At 42.9% G+C, this 16,836-nt stretch overlaps 1 protein-coding gene across 4 annotated transcripts in view; it reads right to left on the bottom strand.

Annotated features, from left to right (window-relative positions):
* Positions 1-16,836, bottom strand: part of LOC119975407 (ephrin type-B receptor 3-like) — a 108,843-nt gene that overhangs the window by 10,948 nt on the left and 81,059 nt on the right. For 2 of the 4 annotated variants that reach the window (XM_038815021.1, XM_038815023.1), the window contains exons 5-13: positions 13,676-14,011; positions 8,927-9,051; positions 8,067-8,229; positions 6,841-6,949; positions 6,651-6,715; positions 5,830-5,964; positions 5,487-5,734; positions 4,736-4,951; positions 3,080-3,229 (exon numbers count right to left, since the gene is read on the bottom strand). In XM_038815021.1, the coding sequence (XP_038670949.1) occupies positions 3,080-3,229; positions 4,736-4,951; positions 5,487-5,734; positions 5,830-5,964; positions 6,651-6,715; positions 6,841-6,949; positions 8,067-8,229; positions 8,927-9,051; positions 13,676-14,011 (1,547 nt within the window). The remainder of the gene's footprint in view (positions 1-3,079; positions 3,230-4,735; positions 4,952-5,486; positions 5,735-5,829; positions 5,965-6,650; positions 6,716-6,840; positions 6,950-8,066; positions 8,230-8,926; positions 9,052-13,675; positions 14,012-16,836) is intronic. The other 2 variants (XM_038815022.1, XM_038815024.1) reach the window with 1 other exon arrangement.

Here is a 16,836-nt window from a genome sequence, read left to right as displayed (position 1 = left end):
CAGAAAGGTTTTGTTAAGGCTTTGCACAAGATTAACAAGACTGAGAGCATTGGAACATCGCTGCACAAGTTCCTCAGGATAGTATCCTTGGCCCAACTACTTTCAACTGCTTCATACGTCCCTCCATCATCAAGTGAAATGAGGGATTGTTTGCTGATAATTGCATAATGTCATTTCTGTTCACAACTCCTCAGATAATGAAGAAGCCCATGTCTGAATGCAGCAAGACTTGGCCCGCATTCAGACTTGGGTTGATAAATGCAAAGTAACATTCACAGTGATCATTTCCAATTATGGAATCTAACAGTTTTCCCTGGAAATTCAATGGCATTGCCATTGCTGAATCCCCAACAATCAACATGCTGGGGATTGCCATTAACCAGAAACTGCACCAACTATATCAATAGTATGGCTACAAATGCAAGTCTGAGGCTGGGAATTATGTGACATGTAACTAACCTCCTGACTCCCCAAAGCCTGTCCACCATTTACAACAAGAAGTCTTACAGTGGCAGGTAAAGTCCAACAGGTTTGTTTCGAATCACTAGCTTTGGAGCGCAGCACCTTCCTCAGGTGAAGGAAGGAGCTGCGCTGGTGTTGTAATACCCCAGTCCAACACCGGCATCTCCACATCATGGCCACCATTTACAAGGCATAACTCAGGAATGCAATAGAATATTCTCCACTTGCCTGAATAAGTGGGGTGGCTGAGGTGGGAGGGTAACAACACCAGTAAATGCAGGGATACCAGTGTGATCACTGTTATGCATGTTTAAGCACCTCGGCAACACTCCTAGCCCCACCGGGACAAAGGCCCAATTCTTTGTTGGCAAAAGCACTTTTACTCTGGAACAGAGAATCCTGGCCCAGGTAAAACCACAGGAATCTTATTGTTTATTAAGAAAGGAAGTACGGAGGCTGTGCATCAGCATTGTTGAGACCCTGGGCCGGGCCGGAGAATCCCCACGACGGGACATGTCACCCCGATGCCGGCACGCGATTCTCCACAGAGCGGAGAATCGGCGCCATTGGCGCGGCGCCGGTCTCGGGTCGCCCTATGTGGCCCCTCCGCGATTCTCTGGCCCAGATGGGCCGAAAGGCCGTGGAAAAAAAACGAGTCCCGCCGGCTCCGTTCTAACCTGCCCTGAGCCGGCGGGACCTCGGCGTAGAAGGGTCGGGTAGCGGCCTGTGGGGTGGGAGGGGGGGTCAGACCCCAGGGGGGGCCTCCGATGTGGCCTGGCCCGCGATGTGGCATGGCCTGGCGGGTCATCCTCTCTAGTTGGGGGCCTCCTTTCCTACGCGCCGGCCCCTGTAGTCCTGCGCCATGTTGCATTGGGGTCGGCGCGTAGAAGGAGGCCACTGCGCATGTGCGGATCCCACGGCACACAGTTCGCGCCGGGATCGTCAGCTGGAGCGGCGCGAACCACTCCAGCGCCATGCTGGCCCCCTGTAGGGCCCAGAATTAGTCCTGGCAGTGGCCCGTTCACGCCGTCGTAAAACGGATTAGCGAATCCCGCCCCCGATCTGGAATACTGCGTTCAGTATTGGTCGCCTTACTGTTGGAAAGATGTAAATGCAGTTGATGCATTTCAAAGTAGGTTTACTAGACTAATGCAATGGGAGAGTTGTCTTATGAGGAAAGGCTGGACAGGCTAGGCTTGTATTTGCTGGAGTTTAGAAGCGTAAGAGGCAATTTGATTGAAACCTGAGAGATCTTGATAAGAGTGGATGTGGCGGGGTTGTATTCTCTTTGGGGAGAATCTAGCACTTGGGGCCACTTCGGACAAAGGTGAGGACAGTTTTTTTCTCAAAGGGCAGGGTGTCTTTTCCACAAAAGGTGGGGGAAGCAGAGTCTTTGAATATTTTTGAGGCAGAGTTTGATAAGATTCTTGGGTCAGGTTTCTCCGTGTTACCGCTGCCAGTGAGAACGGAGAATTTGGTGCCCAGCCAAAACACCATTCACTGCAGCGGAAACGTAGAATCCTACCGGCGGAAATGAATGAAAATTCCAGCCCTTGATTAATGAGGGAGTGAAAGGTTATTGGGAATGGATAGGAACGAGGAGTTATGGTTACAATCAGATTGGCCATGATTTTATTGAATGGCAGAGCTGGCTCAAGGGGCTGAGTAGCCTATTCCTGCTCCTAATGCATTTGCGTGTAATTTGTGCAGACGGAAGAAGAAAATTGAAAAGGGAGATCGGAAAGTGATGGATATAGCCCGACTAAAAGTGAGGACGTGTGAGGGGATCCACTTTGACTCCAAGAAAGACAAATCAGAAAATTGTCTTAATTATGTGAGACTGGGAGCTATGAATAAACAAAGAGATTTAGGTGTCCATACACACAAATCACTAGAAGCTAGAGCATAGGTATAAAAAGGAACAAAGTAGGTGAATGGAATCTTATCAATTATCTCAAGATGTAAAAATACAGAATTGCAGAAGTAATACCTCCATTGTACAGAGACCTGGTTAGAGCTCATCTGGAGTATTGTGTTAAGTTTTGGGCAACAAACCTCAGGAAAGATACACTGGTTTCTTTTGAGAGAGACAGACTTGGTGAGTTACCAAACTGATCATATACATATTTTTGAATCAAAATACACAGCATGCTAAAATCCAAGATTTGGCAGACATTCTAACAGTCCAGTTTCTCCATGGAGGCTGCATATGCTACAAGATCAAAAGCCTCACACAAGACGATAAAAGCAAAGGAATTGGATTTCCTTTCAGCTGCTTGACATTCAGCAATTTTGTTTAAAGCCTTGAACTGCCCACATCATTCCCTGTGAGAGCAAAATGCAGCCAGTCCCTTTCTGATTCTTCTGTCGGATCAAAAATATTCAGTGAGCATGCCATGATTTCAAAGCAAGAAGCCATCCTAAGAGTTGTGGATATCTGCGAGATAGCTCACCGCCTGAGGTTTTCCCTTATTGTGGGTAGAAACCTGAAGTGGATTCTGGAGTATAGAGGTATTCTTATTTCATTAAAAGTGAGTGAAGTTGTAATATTTTATTTTAACACTCAACTGAATCCCATATGCAATATGCCTGCCTGTTCATTAGTTCAAACACTTACATCTTGATTTGACATGTCCCAGTAGGGTCTTTCTCCATATGACATAACTTCCCACATGACAATTCCATAACTCCAGACATCACTGGCTGATGTGAACTTGCGATAAGCAATTGCTTCAGGGGCTGTCCACCTGATTGGAATTTTTCCACCCTGGTAAAAAGAGAAAGTTCCGTTCAGTTTCTCTTCATTTTTAATGCATTAATACCAAGCTACATGCAACATAAAACAAATGGCTACTTTTTTTCAGGGAAAAAACAGTTTAGCAGAAAGCTGTGAATCACCAGCCCCTCCCGCTGTTACTCTGTTCAGTGTTGAGGGCAAAAGATTTCCGTTTTCAAATTACAGAAAGGAGGGAACAATTTTTGACTGCTGCTTCCCGGTTTCTCACTTAAAAAATGGATACTGGCCGAGGAAAATCAAGTGAATTCCTTTGGTCCCTTTGAGACCAAGGCCGACCTGATTCAATTTTCAGGCATGCCTTTTAATAGCAGGAGGCTGTTCATCGTCATCATCATCATCAAAGGTTTGGCTATTTAAAATCATCTTTGTTGCAGCCAAAAGGTTGCAACTGAAAAGTCATCCAATCTATCGTTTTAAAAATGCAAATTGGTTTCTAAGGACCCTGACTGCCACTTTCACATATAAATGCATGAAGTGTTTGCAGTTTGCACTAGGTCCAATTGTAGCAGGTGTTGAATATTCTAACCAAGGATCATTGAAGGGATTGCTGAAAGACACTCCAAAAACAGCATGGGAAATTTCTGAGGAGAATTTCTATTGAATGTGGAGGAGCAAGAATGCTTCTTTTGGATCCGGCCCTGCTAACAGCCCTTTCTTGTCTACCTGCCCACATCAGCTCCCCCTCCACAGCAAAAGGCCTGCTGCATTCAGGGGAAACAAATCTACATGCAGCCAAATCAGTGGCCATGTACCCTAACCTCGCTCTCATCCTCCCCTCAGCTTTCAATCTTTCCTTGATTCTCGATCACCCAGCTCTCTTATTCACCAAAACAATAGTAACTTAAAGAAAAGACACTTCAGGTTTTATAAAAATATAACATTGAGAGACAACGACTGGAATTCTCCAGTCATTGCTATTCACTTTTCTCATCGACACTGCACCCCTCCATGGGTTTCCTGGCGGCGTGGGATGGTTACAAGGCGGAATCCTATTGACAAGCGGCGGGAAGATAGAATGCCCTCCACCAGCGAACGGCGCCCCACCAAAAAACATGACCTTCAAGCGGCTATTGGATAGGTACACTGATAACGGTAGAATGATGGGGTGTAGATTAATTTGTTCTTAATCTCGGGACAAAAGTTTGGTTTAACATCGTGGGCCGAAGGGCCTGTTCTGTGCTGTATTTTTCTATGTTCTATACGAGTGGAAATCTGAAGAATCCCACCCAATGACACAAAACAGCTTTAACAAGGAACTGGAATGCTTTCAAACTGGGTGTTGATAATTTAAAACATTCAGCATTTAAACTGAATGGAACTACACACAATGAATAGTTTTATCATTTAGATGTTTTTATAATTCATTTTTGGCCAGAATAACATTTGCAATGTTTTTGTACTTTCAACTACCTTGCTTCATTGTGTTCATGACTTGAGAAAGAATTTCATGAAACATAACCCATTTGTTGTCCTTACCAGCGAACTTGTGTAGGTTGGGTCAGTTGCATCATCCTCCAAAAACCTCGACAGCCCAAAATCAGAAACTTTGCACACAAGGTTACTATTGACCAGAATGTTCCTGGCTGCCAGGTCTCTGTGCACATAGTTCATTTCTGATAAATATTTCATCCCAGCTGCAATCCCTCTTAACATGCCAACCAGCTGGATCACTGTGAACTGTCCATCATTCATCTGAAAAGCAAGCAAAATAATAACCAACAAGGTCAGAAATTCAATGAACTAAATTTATGAAGCATTCTGTTTCTCGAAAGACAGCGTAAGAGGAGCTCGGGTTTCTTTGAAATTCCTGAGGCAACCCTGATGAAACAAAAATGACATCCCTTCAATCAGGTGACTATAAGGAACACACCTGCACTACATCACACAAAGAAATCTGCCAAGTGTGCTTGTATTTATTTCCAGGCTCTCAGTGAGCATATTAACCCCTGTCATCAAAGCATTTCACTTCAGCTGAGGGAATCCATGAAATTCCATATAATTAAATGTTGCTGTGTCACATTTAATCTAGGTTTAGAGGGAAGCTATGTGCTAAAATAATTCATCATGCACAGTAACACGGCTAAAGTTCAGCTTTGATGGAGTACAAAGTGGTGGCGGTGGATTGGCTGTCCCACCTGAATTTCCTTTCCATGGATTTCAACTTGTGCAAAGGAGCACACAATAGAAATCGCCATTATATGTAAGAGGCCTTTAATTTTTCACTTACTCTGAGGAAGGAGTCCAAAGCACCATTCTCCATAAACTCGGTAACAATCATGACAGGGCGGCTTTTAGTGACCACTCCCTCCAAATGGATAATATTTGGATGATCAAATTGTCCCATAATACTGGCTTCACTTAGGAAATCCCTTCGCTGCCTTTCAGTATAGCCAGCCTTAAGTGTCTTTATTGCTACAAAAATCTCTCTTCGCCCTGGAAGTTTAAGGCGTCCTCTGCATACTTCCCCAAATTCACCTGCACAACAAAAAATTACAAATTAAATTTCAAATTTAGCATTACATAAAACGTAGTCAATTTAGATATATTTGAATGTAAGAGATTGTCAATGCCTTTTAGTCTACCTGCTCCAATCACTTCTTCAATTTTTACACAGGATACATCAATTTCCTTGGCAAATTCTCTGACAGCTTCATTTGGATCTTCATAAGTGAATGGATCAATATATACCTTCATTCCTGGTGTGACTATATTTGTATAAGAAAACATGATAAATAGCGTTAATGGAGAAATATGCATTAAACTTTTGGGAATAATGGTTAGCTAAGGAAAATAGAAATTGAACCTCATTGTACTCATTTTACAAGAACAAAATGGGAGGAACTGAAGTCGATCTTCAGTGATCGCAACGACAGCTTTTGGCTCCTGTGTATATTTTTAGTGAAATAAAGGAAATGCTTTGGGATGAGCAGAGCAGAAGTTTGTCGTGCTCCATGTAGATTCCAATATGGCTACTGACAAATTTTTTTTAGATTTTAAAAAAATTCTTTCATATTTTTCTTCTGTGGAGACAGGAGGGGTAGGAATGTTCACCATGGTTCCAGAGTACTGTGACCTCTTCCCCTCCCCACACCGCACAACCCTACCTCAGGCAACTCTATCCCACTCAGCACTTACAAGAGGCTGTTACCGTTGAACAGCCAAATTTCAAGACGCTGAAATGTTTGAGATGCCTGTTTGAAGACACAGCAGGTGCTTCATTTCACCAAACATATTGAAATGAGCCCTGTAGCTCAGTTTTGGGTCTGTTGTGAGACCCATGGTTAAGCTCATTTGCTGGCTACACAGCACGTATTTGGGGCCTGAAAATATATTGAGACAAATTTCTACCCCAGTGTGTTTATTAATGGAAAGGCTTCATGAAGGAACTTACTGTGGCCAGTGCTATATTGCTGGAGCTTCTCAGTGTATTCTGACTCAGAGCCACTTCCACGTTTCCTTCATACAAAATAATTAAAAAAAATCCGTTATGTAAAACCTCAATTGTGATACCAAAAACTTAAATATGAACAATGAGAATTCTTATAAAAGATTCTTTTAATTTAGTAAAAATATTTAATTACCTGATGCACACAAAAGCAACCACAAGCACAGCGACAATAAAAACCAGGCCTGCAGTGGCCGAACCTACAATCAGGGGTAATTGTTCCTGGATGCTTTTCCCACTCTCACCTAAATGGAAAATGACAAGTTTTAATTAAGAGTCCAGCAAATACAATGGTGGTTTCACAAATAGAAATAAAAATCAAAGGAATGCAAAGCCCTTGACAGTCGGAATATTTTTTATATGCACACTCTACATAACATAAATTTAATCCTGATCGTAAATCATCATCTGCTTCCCACGGTTCTACATAGTATCTGGCCTCTTACAGATTTATTCATTTAAAAAAAAAATCAGTTGACAAGTGCCACTATTAAATCATAACAAACGTTGAAAATTAAAAGAGATTCAGATTACTCAGGCTTGTTTTAACGCCCAAATAAGAGTCCCATTTTGAGCGCGCATAGCAGTATGTTTCTATCAAACGGGACTCCTTTTTCTACCTTGTCAAGGAATGCCCTGCTGAGGTCACACATACCTCACTTCCTGCCCCCCGATCTTTTGAACCCTTCGGATTTCCCACTGCGACCAGCGGACCTCCTCCAATGCCCCAACTTACCTCTTAGAGATCCTCCAGCATCCCCCTCACCCAACTCTTAAGGGCAGGGACACCCTCGGGCCTGATCCGTGGCACCGGGAAACTTGGCAGTCGGGCATCTTTACACTGCCAGCCTCTCATCTTTGCAGTATCACCCGGGCACCTTGGCAGTGCCAGGATGGCAGTCAAGGTGCCAGGATGGCAGTGTCAGGCTGCCAGGGATCTTGTTAGATCTTGCGAGGAGTTCCGAGCACCACAAGTCTCGTGAGAGGCCTCTTGTGAGTTTACCAGCATCGTCACATCAACGAGTCAGGCATGACGAGGCAGTTCGGTCACACCCCTCATATTTTTCAGTCTACTGATAATGCATTTGACATAGCGTTAAATTATCCACAACTAATTTAACTTTATTAACAGGATTTTCTGGCCTCCAGGCGGCAGGCTTTCTGGCGGTGGGATCTTCTGGTCCCACCAAAGGCGATGGCGTCTTCCATGGCTTGCAGAGCAACCGCCAGCCAATGGCGACCTGCCTCTGCCACCAGAAAAACTGCCGTGAGGAGTGGGAGGGGTCTTGGAAAATTGCGGCAGATATTTCTGAACACTTCTATAGAATGCTGCCAGCCAAACTCTGAATAAAATAGACATACTTTTCATTAATGTCTGGAAATCTCGCGTTTCACTGTACTTTCCGTATCCAGCCACTGTCCTGGCGCGCACCTCAACTCCATAAAATGCAGTTGGTTTCAACCCTTCAATACGAATAGTGTTTTTCTGACTTGTAATGGTCGATGCTGTTGATTCATCTTGGTCCTGGATTAAAATAAACATAAAAATATTGAGGATAATGTATGACAGCATGGGGTTAATTGTTATTGACCCATACACAACATGATTCAGAAAGTTTCATTTATGAAAAATTCACTGTTTTGAGAAAAATATATGATGCATTATTTTTTTAAAAAAACTTTTTATTGGCATTTCTCATATTTATAAACAATTGTATATATAGACCATTTTTTCTCACCTGCGTTAATTAACTTTATTGTACAAAGTTTTATTTTGTCTTTCATTTAATTGGCCCTGTATACATTTCACCACCCTCTGGATCGGTCTATGGTCTCCCCCCCCCCCCCCCCCCCCCAATTCCTTCCTCCCCGCCCTCCCTTCTCTCCCCCTTCCCTTGGCTTCGGCTGTGTTTTGCTTTTACTCTCGTTACCCTCTCCCCATTCCCTCCTCTTTTCTTCTTCTGTGGTTTTATGATGCATTATTTGACGCATTCATGAGAAGATGATGCAACAAACGACTTGAAAAAAGCTGTTCATATTCTCTGAAATATTATTAAGAAAATAGATTCCCTCATCAACAGTTTACAAGATTCTGCAGTTTCCCCCCCAGTAATCAACAGCACTAGGCACAGTTGGAGCAACTGAAAATAACTACTGGTCAGAAAATGTGGCAGTGGTCAGGGGTTCGTGTTACCAACGTATCACGCACGGCATTACTGTACCTTTTCACGATATTTCAGTTCATAGTCCAGAATTATGCCATTGGGTTTTTCAGGTGCTAGCCATGATAGAGTCATGCTATTGGAAGTGGCACTCAGTAAATGCACCATAAGCACAGGAGAAGGAGCTGCAAAGAATGCACAAGCATTAAACATTGCCAACACATTGTTGTTTAGTTTCTGCCACCAAGCACTACCAACAGAAACACATATGGGTTACAGTACAGGTCTTTTGATCCATTGTATGTCTGACAGATCTATACTACAGCAATTCAAAACAAACCACACATTCATGCTGACTCTCTATAGTCCTGTACCTTCCCCTGTTTCAAATATATTGCAAATGTTCTATTATAAAGATGAAGTCATCACTGCCTCATTAACTCTCTCTGCAAAGGTATGTTGTTGTTGACTATGTATGGGTGGATGGTGGATTCCAGAATCCTTTTCTTTGATGGTTGTATTTACAATGTTGAAGGTTGTTTGGAGGTTGGTGGGACAGAGGAATTGTTGGCCAGGGGATTGACATTGTATTTGTTACCGTTGATTGTTTATTGGTGCGTGTAAATTTGGATGAAAATGTGAATAAAGGAGGAGAATAAATATATTTTTGAAAAAAACTCTCTCTGCAAAGTTTTCACATATCTAGCACCTTGTGAAAAAATCTCCTACCACTGTCCTCACTCCCATGGTGATAATTCTAAATTAGCGTCTCACCGAAACCTGAGCTGGGAATGAACTGTTTGCAATGCATTCTTTCAAAATTGCACACAGTGTTAAAAAACTCCATTAAATATCTAAACTTCGCACATTGAGCCAAGCCTGGTACCTAAAACTCACAGGATCTTCCTTCAGCTTAAAGCCACAATGCTACAAAACTGTCTCATTTGTTCAAGCACAAGGACAGACGTCTAAAAGCATGTCCTGAGCAGCTGCATACTTTCAAGAGTGATGAATACAGTGAAGTCTGCAGTGGGATATGTCTTGTCTTGTGAGTGCAGTTATTCATCACATCTCATTGCGCTCATGGCATATCTATTTATAACACCCATACTTCAGCCGCAACTTCAGAAAATAAATTCTTTCCCTTTATAACCCATAATGGACACACATTCTTATACTAATTATAAAGTTTAATAAAGATTAAGAAAATTAACTTTCCTTTATTTGCGAAGGATAATGAAAAAAATATTTCCAAACACGTTTTAATTATTTTTCATCCAAGATTATTACTTTAAGGTAATCACTCAAGATAATTAATTCTTCATCAATCTCATTGTTAAGACCACCAACTTCCATCTCTATGACTGTGCCTCAGCTCATCTGCTACTGAAGGCTCCATTCAATGGGCAGGGTTCTCCATCCTGGGATTCCCGGATCGCATTCCCTGATGGGATGGAGAATCGGATGTCGGGGCAAAATTGATCGGGATGCTCCGACTCCCCCTGCTGGCCGCATGAATGAGGTCCTGCACGCCAGCGGGAGCATTTAAATAAATGTAAATAGGTGTTAATGACCCAGTTGCATCCATTTAGGCGGGCCCAGCGTCCTATGACTATAGAATCAAAGAAAAGTTACAGCACAGAAGGAGGCCATTCGGCCCATCTTGTCCATGCCAGTGAAGTCACGCACTTGAGTGATTGGAATGCACTCACCTATTTTTGATGTTGTCAATGTTTACACACATTGGGGTTTCACCAAATAGGTCACTGAACCATGAAGGGAGCTGAATGAATCAAAGCTGCAGATGGTTTGTAAAGTTGTTAATCACAGACCACTACTAGAAAGCTTTGAATGGCTTGCACTAATGGATCTGGGGGAACTAGATGCAGGTCACAGCTGCTCTACTTCCAGGAATGGACATATGGAGCTGCAAGGTAAGTGTTATGGGTGTAATTCTTCTACTGCTGATGTCTAGACGACTCTCTAGCTTCCAGACAGGGGTCTCTTTTTCAGTGTGGGCGAGTAATCTATGGGGCAGGGCGAGTCTGTGGGAGGGGGGAAGAGTCCCTATAGGCAGAGGGTCACAGTAGGAGGTCCCTCTATTACAGGGGTCACTGTGGGAGTCTCCACATTACATAGGTCCCCGTGGAGGTCTCCCAGGTTGTCACCCTGTTACAGGGGTCCCTGTTGGGGTCTCCATATTATGAGGGTCCTCGGAGGGGATGGTAGGGGGCACCCAGGAAATTTTGGATTGGGGGATGCTGTGGTGTTGGTGATCTGCAGTGCGGGTGGGTGGCTGGCCGCAGGATCTCGCTATTGGGCTACCCGCTCAAGATGACAGCTCAATAGCGGGATTCCCTGGGAATAATATGCATGGCGAGGAATACAGAATTGCTTTCTGGTTCGTGCTCCCGGGGTGATTGTAAACCGATTGCAATTCAGCTCCGGTGTGAGAACAGTCTCCCAACGGAGAATCCTGCCCATATATTTTGTTACTTCCAGATTTGATTATATCTTTATAAAAATAATTTTAGAGTATCTAATTAATTCTTTCTAATTTGGGGCAATTTAGCGTGGCCAATCCATCTACCCTGCACATCTTTGGGTTGTGGGGGTGAAACCCACGCAAGAATGAAAGAATGTGCAAACTCTATATGGACAGTGACCCAAGGCCGGGATCGAACCTGGGACCTCGGCGCTGTGACGCAGCAGTGTTAGTCACTACGCCACCGTGCTGCCCGTACTATTTCAATGTACTCCTGGTCAGCCTCCCACAGTTTACCTTCCCTAAACTTGTGGTTAGCCAAATCTTGGTTTCACAAATCCTAGGTTCTGCTCACACATAATTCCCATGCTCACTAACTTACATTGACTGCTGGTTAAGCAAATGTCTCCCCTTTAGCATTCTCATCTTTGTTTTCAAATTGGCCTTATATCTGCTTATGTGGTTTAGTGTTGAATTTTTTGTTTCATGATACCTCTTTGATGCGCCTTAAGGTGTTTTACTATGTTAAAGATGCTGTACAAATACAAGCTCTGTTTTTGCTGTTAAGAACACATATGTTCACTTGCTTTCCAAATTATTGGTTTTGGACAGCAATCTACATGAGGAGCAACTTTGCTTAAATGAGGTTTCAAGTGGAATTGTGAATGCACTGAGGAAGTTCCATCATCCTGCTGCAGTGTTTAAACCCAACAATTTTAAAACTTTTACCCACAGAGTGAAAGACTTCAGATTTTCTCCATTTACAACTCCTGCTGCCATCTTCTCTAACCCAGTCACGCAACAATAGAAACTAATACCGTCCATTAAACAGCAATCAATGGACAAATTACATACATACATACTGCCTGGAGGTAAGATTCCCTTAACGGCCTAACCCAGAACACAGTCATCTGTCTCTCAGGGCCTAATTACAGCTACGCCATCCAGCACCTGGACTGCCAGTATGAATTCCTTTCTGACAAAGCCTGATGGCATCCCACCAGCTGCTTCAGGCTGTGACTTAGCAGGTCCCTTAACACCATTTCATTGTGTCAGACTTATAATATAGAAAGTGCCAGATGAATGAATATTCAAGCTCTAATCACTGAAAGATAAGCTACAGTACAAAAGGGGAGCTTAATGTGAAAGTCAGACAAGTCCTAACTCTAAGGATGGCCACCCTCAAATAAATCCTCTCATCTGAGGGGTCGAGAGCTTTCAATAATTGGAATCAAGAGTTTAAGAAACCTACAGGACTGTTACCACTGCAACACACATCCTTTGTGTGGTGACAGACTCAACAAACAGAACAAGCAGACGTAAAATGTGCATGTGTGCATCTGTAAAACACATAAAAAGACTAACACAACATAGGAATTGCAAACTTGGTAGGAATATAATTTGTTTTGTGCAACAAATATGTGTCAAAATGGCATTTTTCAATATGCATATTTTCTTTGCAACCAGGAGCTGCAATAATTCAGGTAATTTTATTTTGAACATTGTAAATATTTGTTGTTCCTTATGACATAGGCAGGCCAATAATGACATTGTTGGGACTAATTGTCCTGCTGCAACATACTGTTGTTTGCAGAAGCGTCAAGTGCAGGCACGTTGGTTGCAATAACTGAATTTTAATCTTCTTGTACCAGTTTCAGGTAGTGTACAAAAGTGCATTTCAGCTGGTATGACAGACCAAGTTGGATCAGGGCAGAGCTAGGAGGGATCAACTCAGACATATTTCATTGCATGCATCCTTAATATTAACCCTCCAAAATGAAATGAGACAAGAAAGGTTTCATCAGAGATCACCAAGAGTTATGCCCTGACTTGAGCCATGCTGGAAAACAGTAACATTTAATAAAAACAACTATCATACTGACAGATAAAAAAAAAATGACCTCGAGGAAGGATGGAGCCAGAATGCCAGCACTTTGGTAGGTGGTGCAAAAGTTCAATCCTGCCCACCTCCATGCTCGCCCCCATTGGAGCCTCAAAATTCAGCTTGAGATTTTGAAGTTGGTGCCAATTGTGTATACTTTAATTGTGAATGCAAGGTCCAATTTTGTGCTTGTAATGATGGAGAAACTGTTGCCGTTCAGCATCATTAACCTGGGAATCAGACAACAACCTCACTTTACCATCAGTGGTATCCTCCTCCTCCTCCACAAGGTGCAATGTTGTCTTCACAGATGCAGCCAAATCAGAACTCAGGAATTTCTCTGTACCACATTATAAAGTGTAGATCGCACTGATCCACTGAACTGAATTTATTAGGGAACTGAAAATTACTATCTTAAATGTCGAAACACTGCTCCACTTACCAGCCTGATTTGTAGTAATGTTAACTGCTACAAACTGAGGAGAGTATGGATGCTTGCTGGAGACGCCATTTACTGCTTGGATTTCCAATGAATATCGGGTGTGAGCCAAAAGGTTACTGATAAACACCTGCCTTTCTGTCAGGCCCAGCTGGCGTGGGACAAATTCTACATTGTCATCGCATCTGGAGCAGATTTTGCCCTCCACACTGCACTTCTTGCAGATGATATTATAGAGCAGGTCGTCACGGCCACCGGTTTCCTCTGGTTGACTCCATTCCAAGCTCAGAGAGGTCTTGTTCACATTTGAAATGACATTACGGGCAGCAGAAGGCACACCTTGGTAACGTTGAAATTGAAAATGGAAGTTAGAATGTTTGTTGAACATATATACAATCAACATGTATAAATGCTGAATACACACTGTTCATAATACATAATAATGTGTTATATTAATATATACAAAAATATATACAATAATAATATATATACCATAATATATTACATTTAATATTGTCTTGCAAGCACTGAATTAAAATACATAAAATCCTTTTGCTTCTATTTCACAGATGGCAATCTTTTCAGTGGAGTAATCTATAAAAAATTCAAATATACAAGCAGACTAGCAGGACTGCAATATTTACTTCCTTCCTTTATTGTAAAGTAAGAGTAGATTTGGAGCTACTTTTTAAAATGAACTGTTATTTTGAGACAGCAGGAGTATCATGCACAGCAAGTCGACAGGATAGCATCAGCTTTTAAAACAGTCTGTGAAGGTCACTAGAAAGGCAAATTAGTGTTTGAAAAGGAAAAGTTATAAAATGCCATCAAAGCCTGTTCTCAAAGGAGGCATCTGGGGTTGAGTTCTGCTTATACTGATAAGCTAGCCATGGAAGCAGCTGAGACCCAAGTTTTACAGAAGGCTGTAATGCAACTTCAGAAGTACTTTTAACAGCTAGACCGTTGCCTGCATTGTGCTGATAAAAGAAATGGAAGGCATTCAGAGATAGTGGCAAACCTTTAAACGCAAGGTAGATGTTGTATGGTGCATTTTTGCACCAAATGTGTTGGGGGAAACTATTTGCAGAGAATCATTGTAGGAAAGATAACATCTGGTTTGAAAGAGGATAAATATAATGGGCGGGATTCTCCGGGAATTGGCGGGGCGGGCAGAAACGGCGCATGGAGTGGCGGGAACCACTCCGGCACCCCCCTCCGCACCTTCAGGGGCTAGGACGGTGTCGGGAGTGGTTTGCTGGCCGGTGTGGAAGGCCTTTGACGCCGCGCCAGATGGGGTCGAAGGGACCCCGCCGGCCGGCGCGGGTCCGCGCATGTGCATGAGCGTCAGCGTCTGCTGACGTCATCGCCGCGCATGCGCAGGGGGGTTCACCTACATGCCGGCCATTGCGGGGGCTTACACGGCCGGTGCGTAGGAATAGAGTGCCCCCCCCCCCTCACATGGTAATTAGAGCTAAGGAGGATCATTCAGAAATATCCTAATGTTGCCTCAGTTTAATATCCAACTTGTTTCTTAAATAATTTTTATAGTTTCTCTGCCACAGATCTTATTACCTTTTCTAACGAACTTCCTAATGTTAGACGTTTTTTTAGTTTGAACTGCTGTCCTATTCTATGTTCATAATGTAATTTAGATACTCTGGATTTACCTTTTTCATTCACTTAACTTTACTGCTTTGAGGTCACCATGCCAGTGCTTCTTTACTGGGCTGAAAGCCCTGAGGTTTCGCCAGTTTTTTTATCATGTCTCAGACACCTGGCACAAGGAATTAGCTTAATGGTTCCATGTAACCAGTATGGTATCTAGGTTCCATTTGTTGAGATACAAACGATCACATCAAAGTCTGTAAAGGATTTGACCTCTCCATATTTAATTTAATCCAAATTAATACTGTTATTATGTTTTGAACTAAGGAACAGCATTGAAAGTAATGTATAGAGTCATAGATGTTTACAGCATGGAAACAGGCCCTTCGGCCCAGCTTGTCCATGCCGCCCAGTTTCTGTCACTAAGCTAGTCCCACTTGGCTGCATTTGGCCCATATCCCTCTATACCCACCCTGCCCAGGCCTCTAACTGTCTAACTGCTTTTCAAAGGACAAAATTGTACCCGCCTCTACCACTGCCTCTGGTCTGGCAGCCCGTTCCAGATGCTCACCACCCTCGGTGTGAAAGAATTTCCCCTCTGGTCTCTTCTGTATTTCTGTCCTCTCACCTTAAACCTATGCCCTCTAGTTCTGGACTCCTCTACCTTTGGGAAAAGATGTCGACTATCTACCTTGTTGATGCTCCTCATTATTTTATAGACCTCTATAAGTTCACCCATAAGCCTCCTACGCACCAGGGAATAAAGTCCCAGCCTATCCAGCCTCTCCTTATATCTCAGTCCATCAAGTCCTAGTAGCATCCTCGGAAATCTCTTCTGCACTCTTTCTAGTTTAACAATATCCTTCCTATAATAGGGTGACCAGAACTGAACACAGTATTCCATGTGTGGTCTTACCAATGTCTTGTACAACTTCAACAAGACATCCCAACTCCTGTATTCAATATTCTGACCAATAAAATCTAGCATGCTGAATGCCTTCTTCACCACCCTGTCCACCTCCGACTCCACCTTCAAGGAGCTATGAACCTGTATTACTAGATCTCTTTGTTCTGTAACTGTCCCCAACTCCCTATCATTAACTGAATAGGTCCTGCCCTGATTTGATCTACCAAAATGCTTCACTTCACATTTATCCAAATTAAACTCCATCTACTATTCATCGGCCCATTGGCTCCATTGGTCAAGATCCTGTTGCAATCTTATATAACCTTCTTCACTCTCACCTGTGCCACCAATCGTGGTGTCATCTGCAAACTTACTAACCATACCTCTTACATTCTCATCCAAATCATTGGTATATATCACAAATAACAGTGGACCCAGCACCAATCCCTGAGGCACACCGCTGGTCACAGGCCTCCAGTTTAAAAACAACCCTCCACAACCTCCCTTTGGCTTCGGTCGCCAAGCCAATTTTGTATCCAATTGGCTACCTTGCCCAGAATTCCGTGAGATTTAACCTTGTGCAACAACCAACCATATAACGGAAACATGAAGACTAATTCAATGAGTAACATCAGTTACCTCAGTAAGATCC

This window comes from Scyliorhinus canicula, chromosome 13 (genome assembly GCF_902713615.1).
Source record: "Scyliorhinus canicula chromosome 13, sScyCan1.1, whole genome shotgun sequence".
Lineage (NCBI taxonomy): Eukaryota > Metazoa > Chordata > Chondrichthyes > Carcharhiniformes > Scyliorhinidae > Scyliorhinus > Scyliorhinus canicula.
This window is presented reverse-complemented; position numbering and strand designations above follow the sequence as displayed.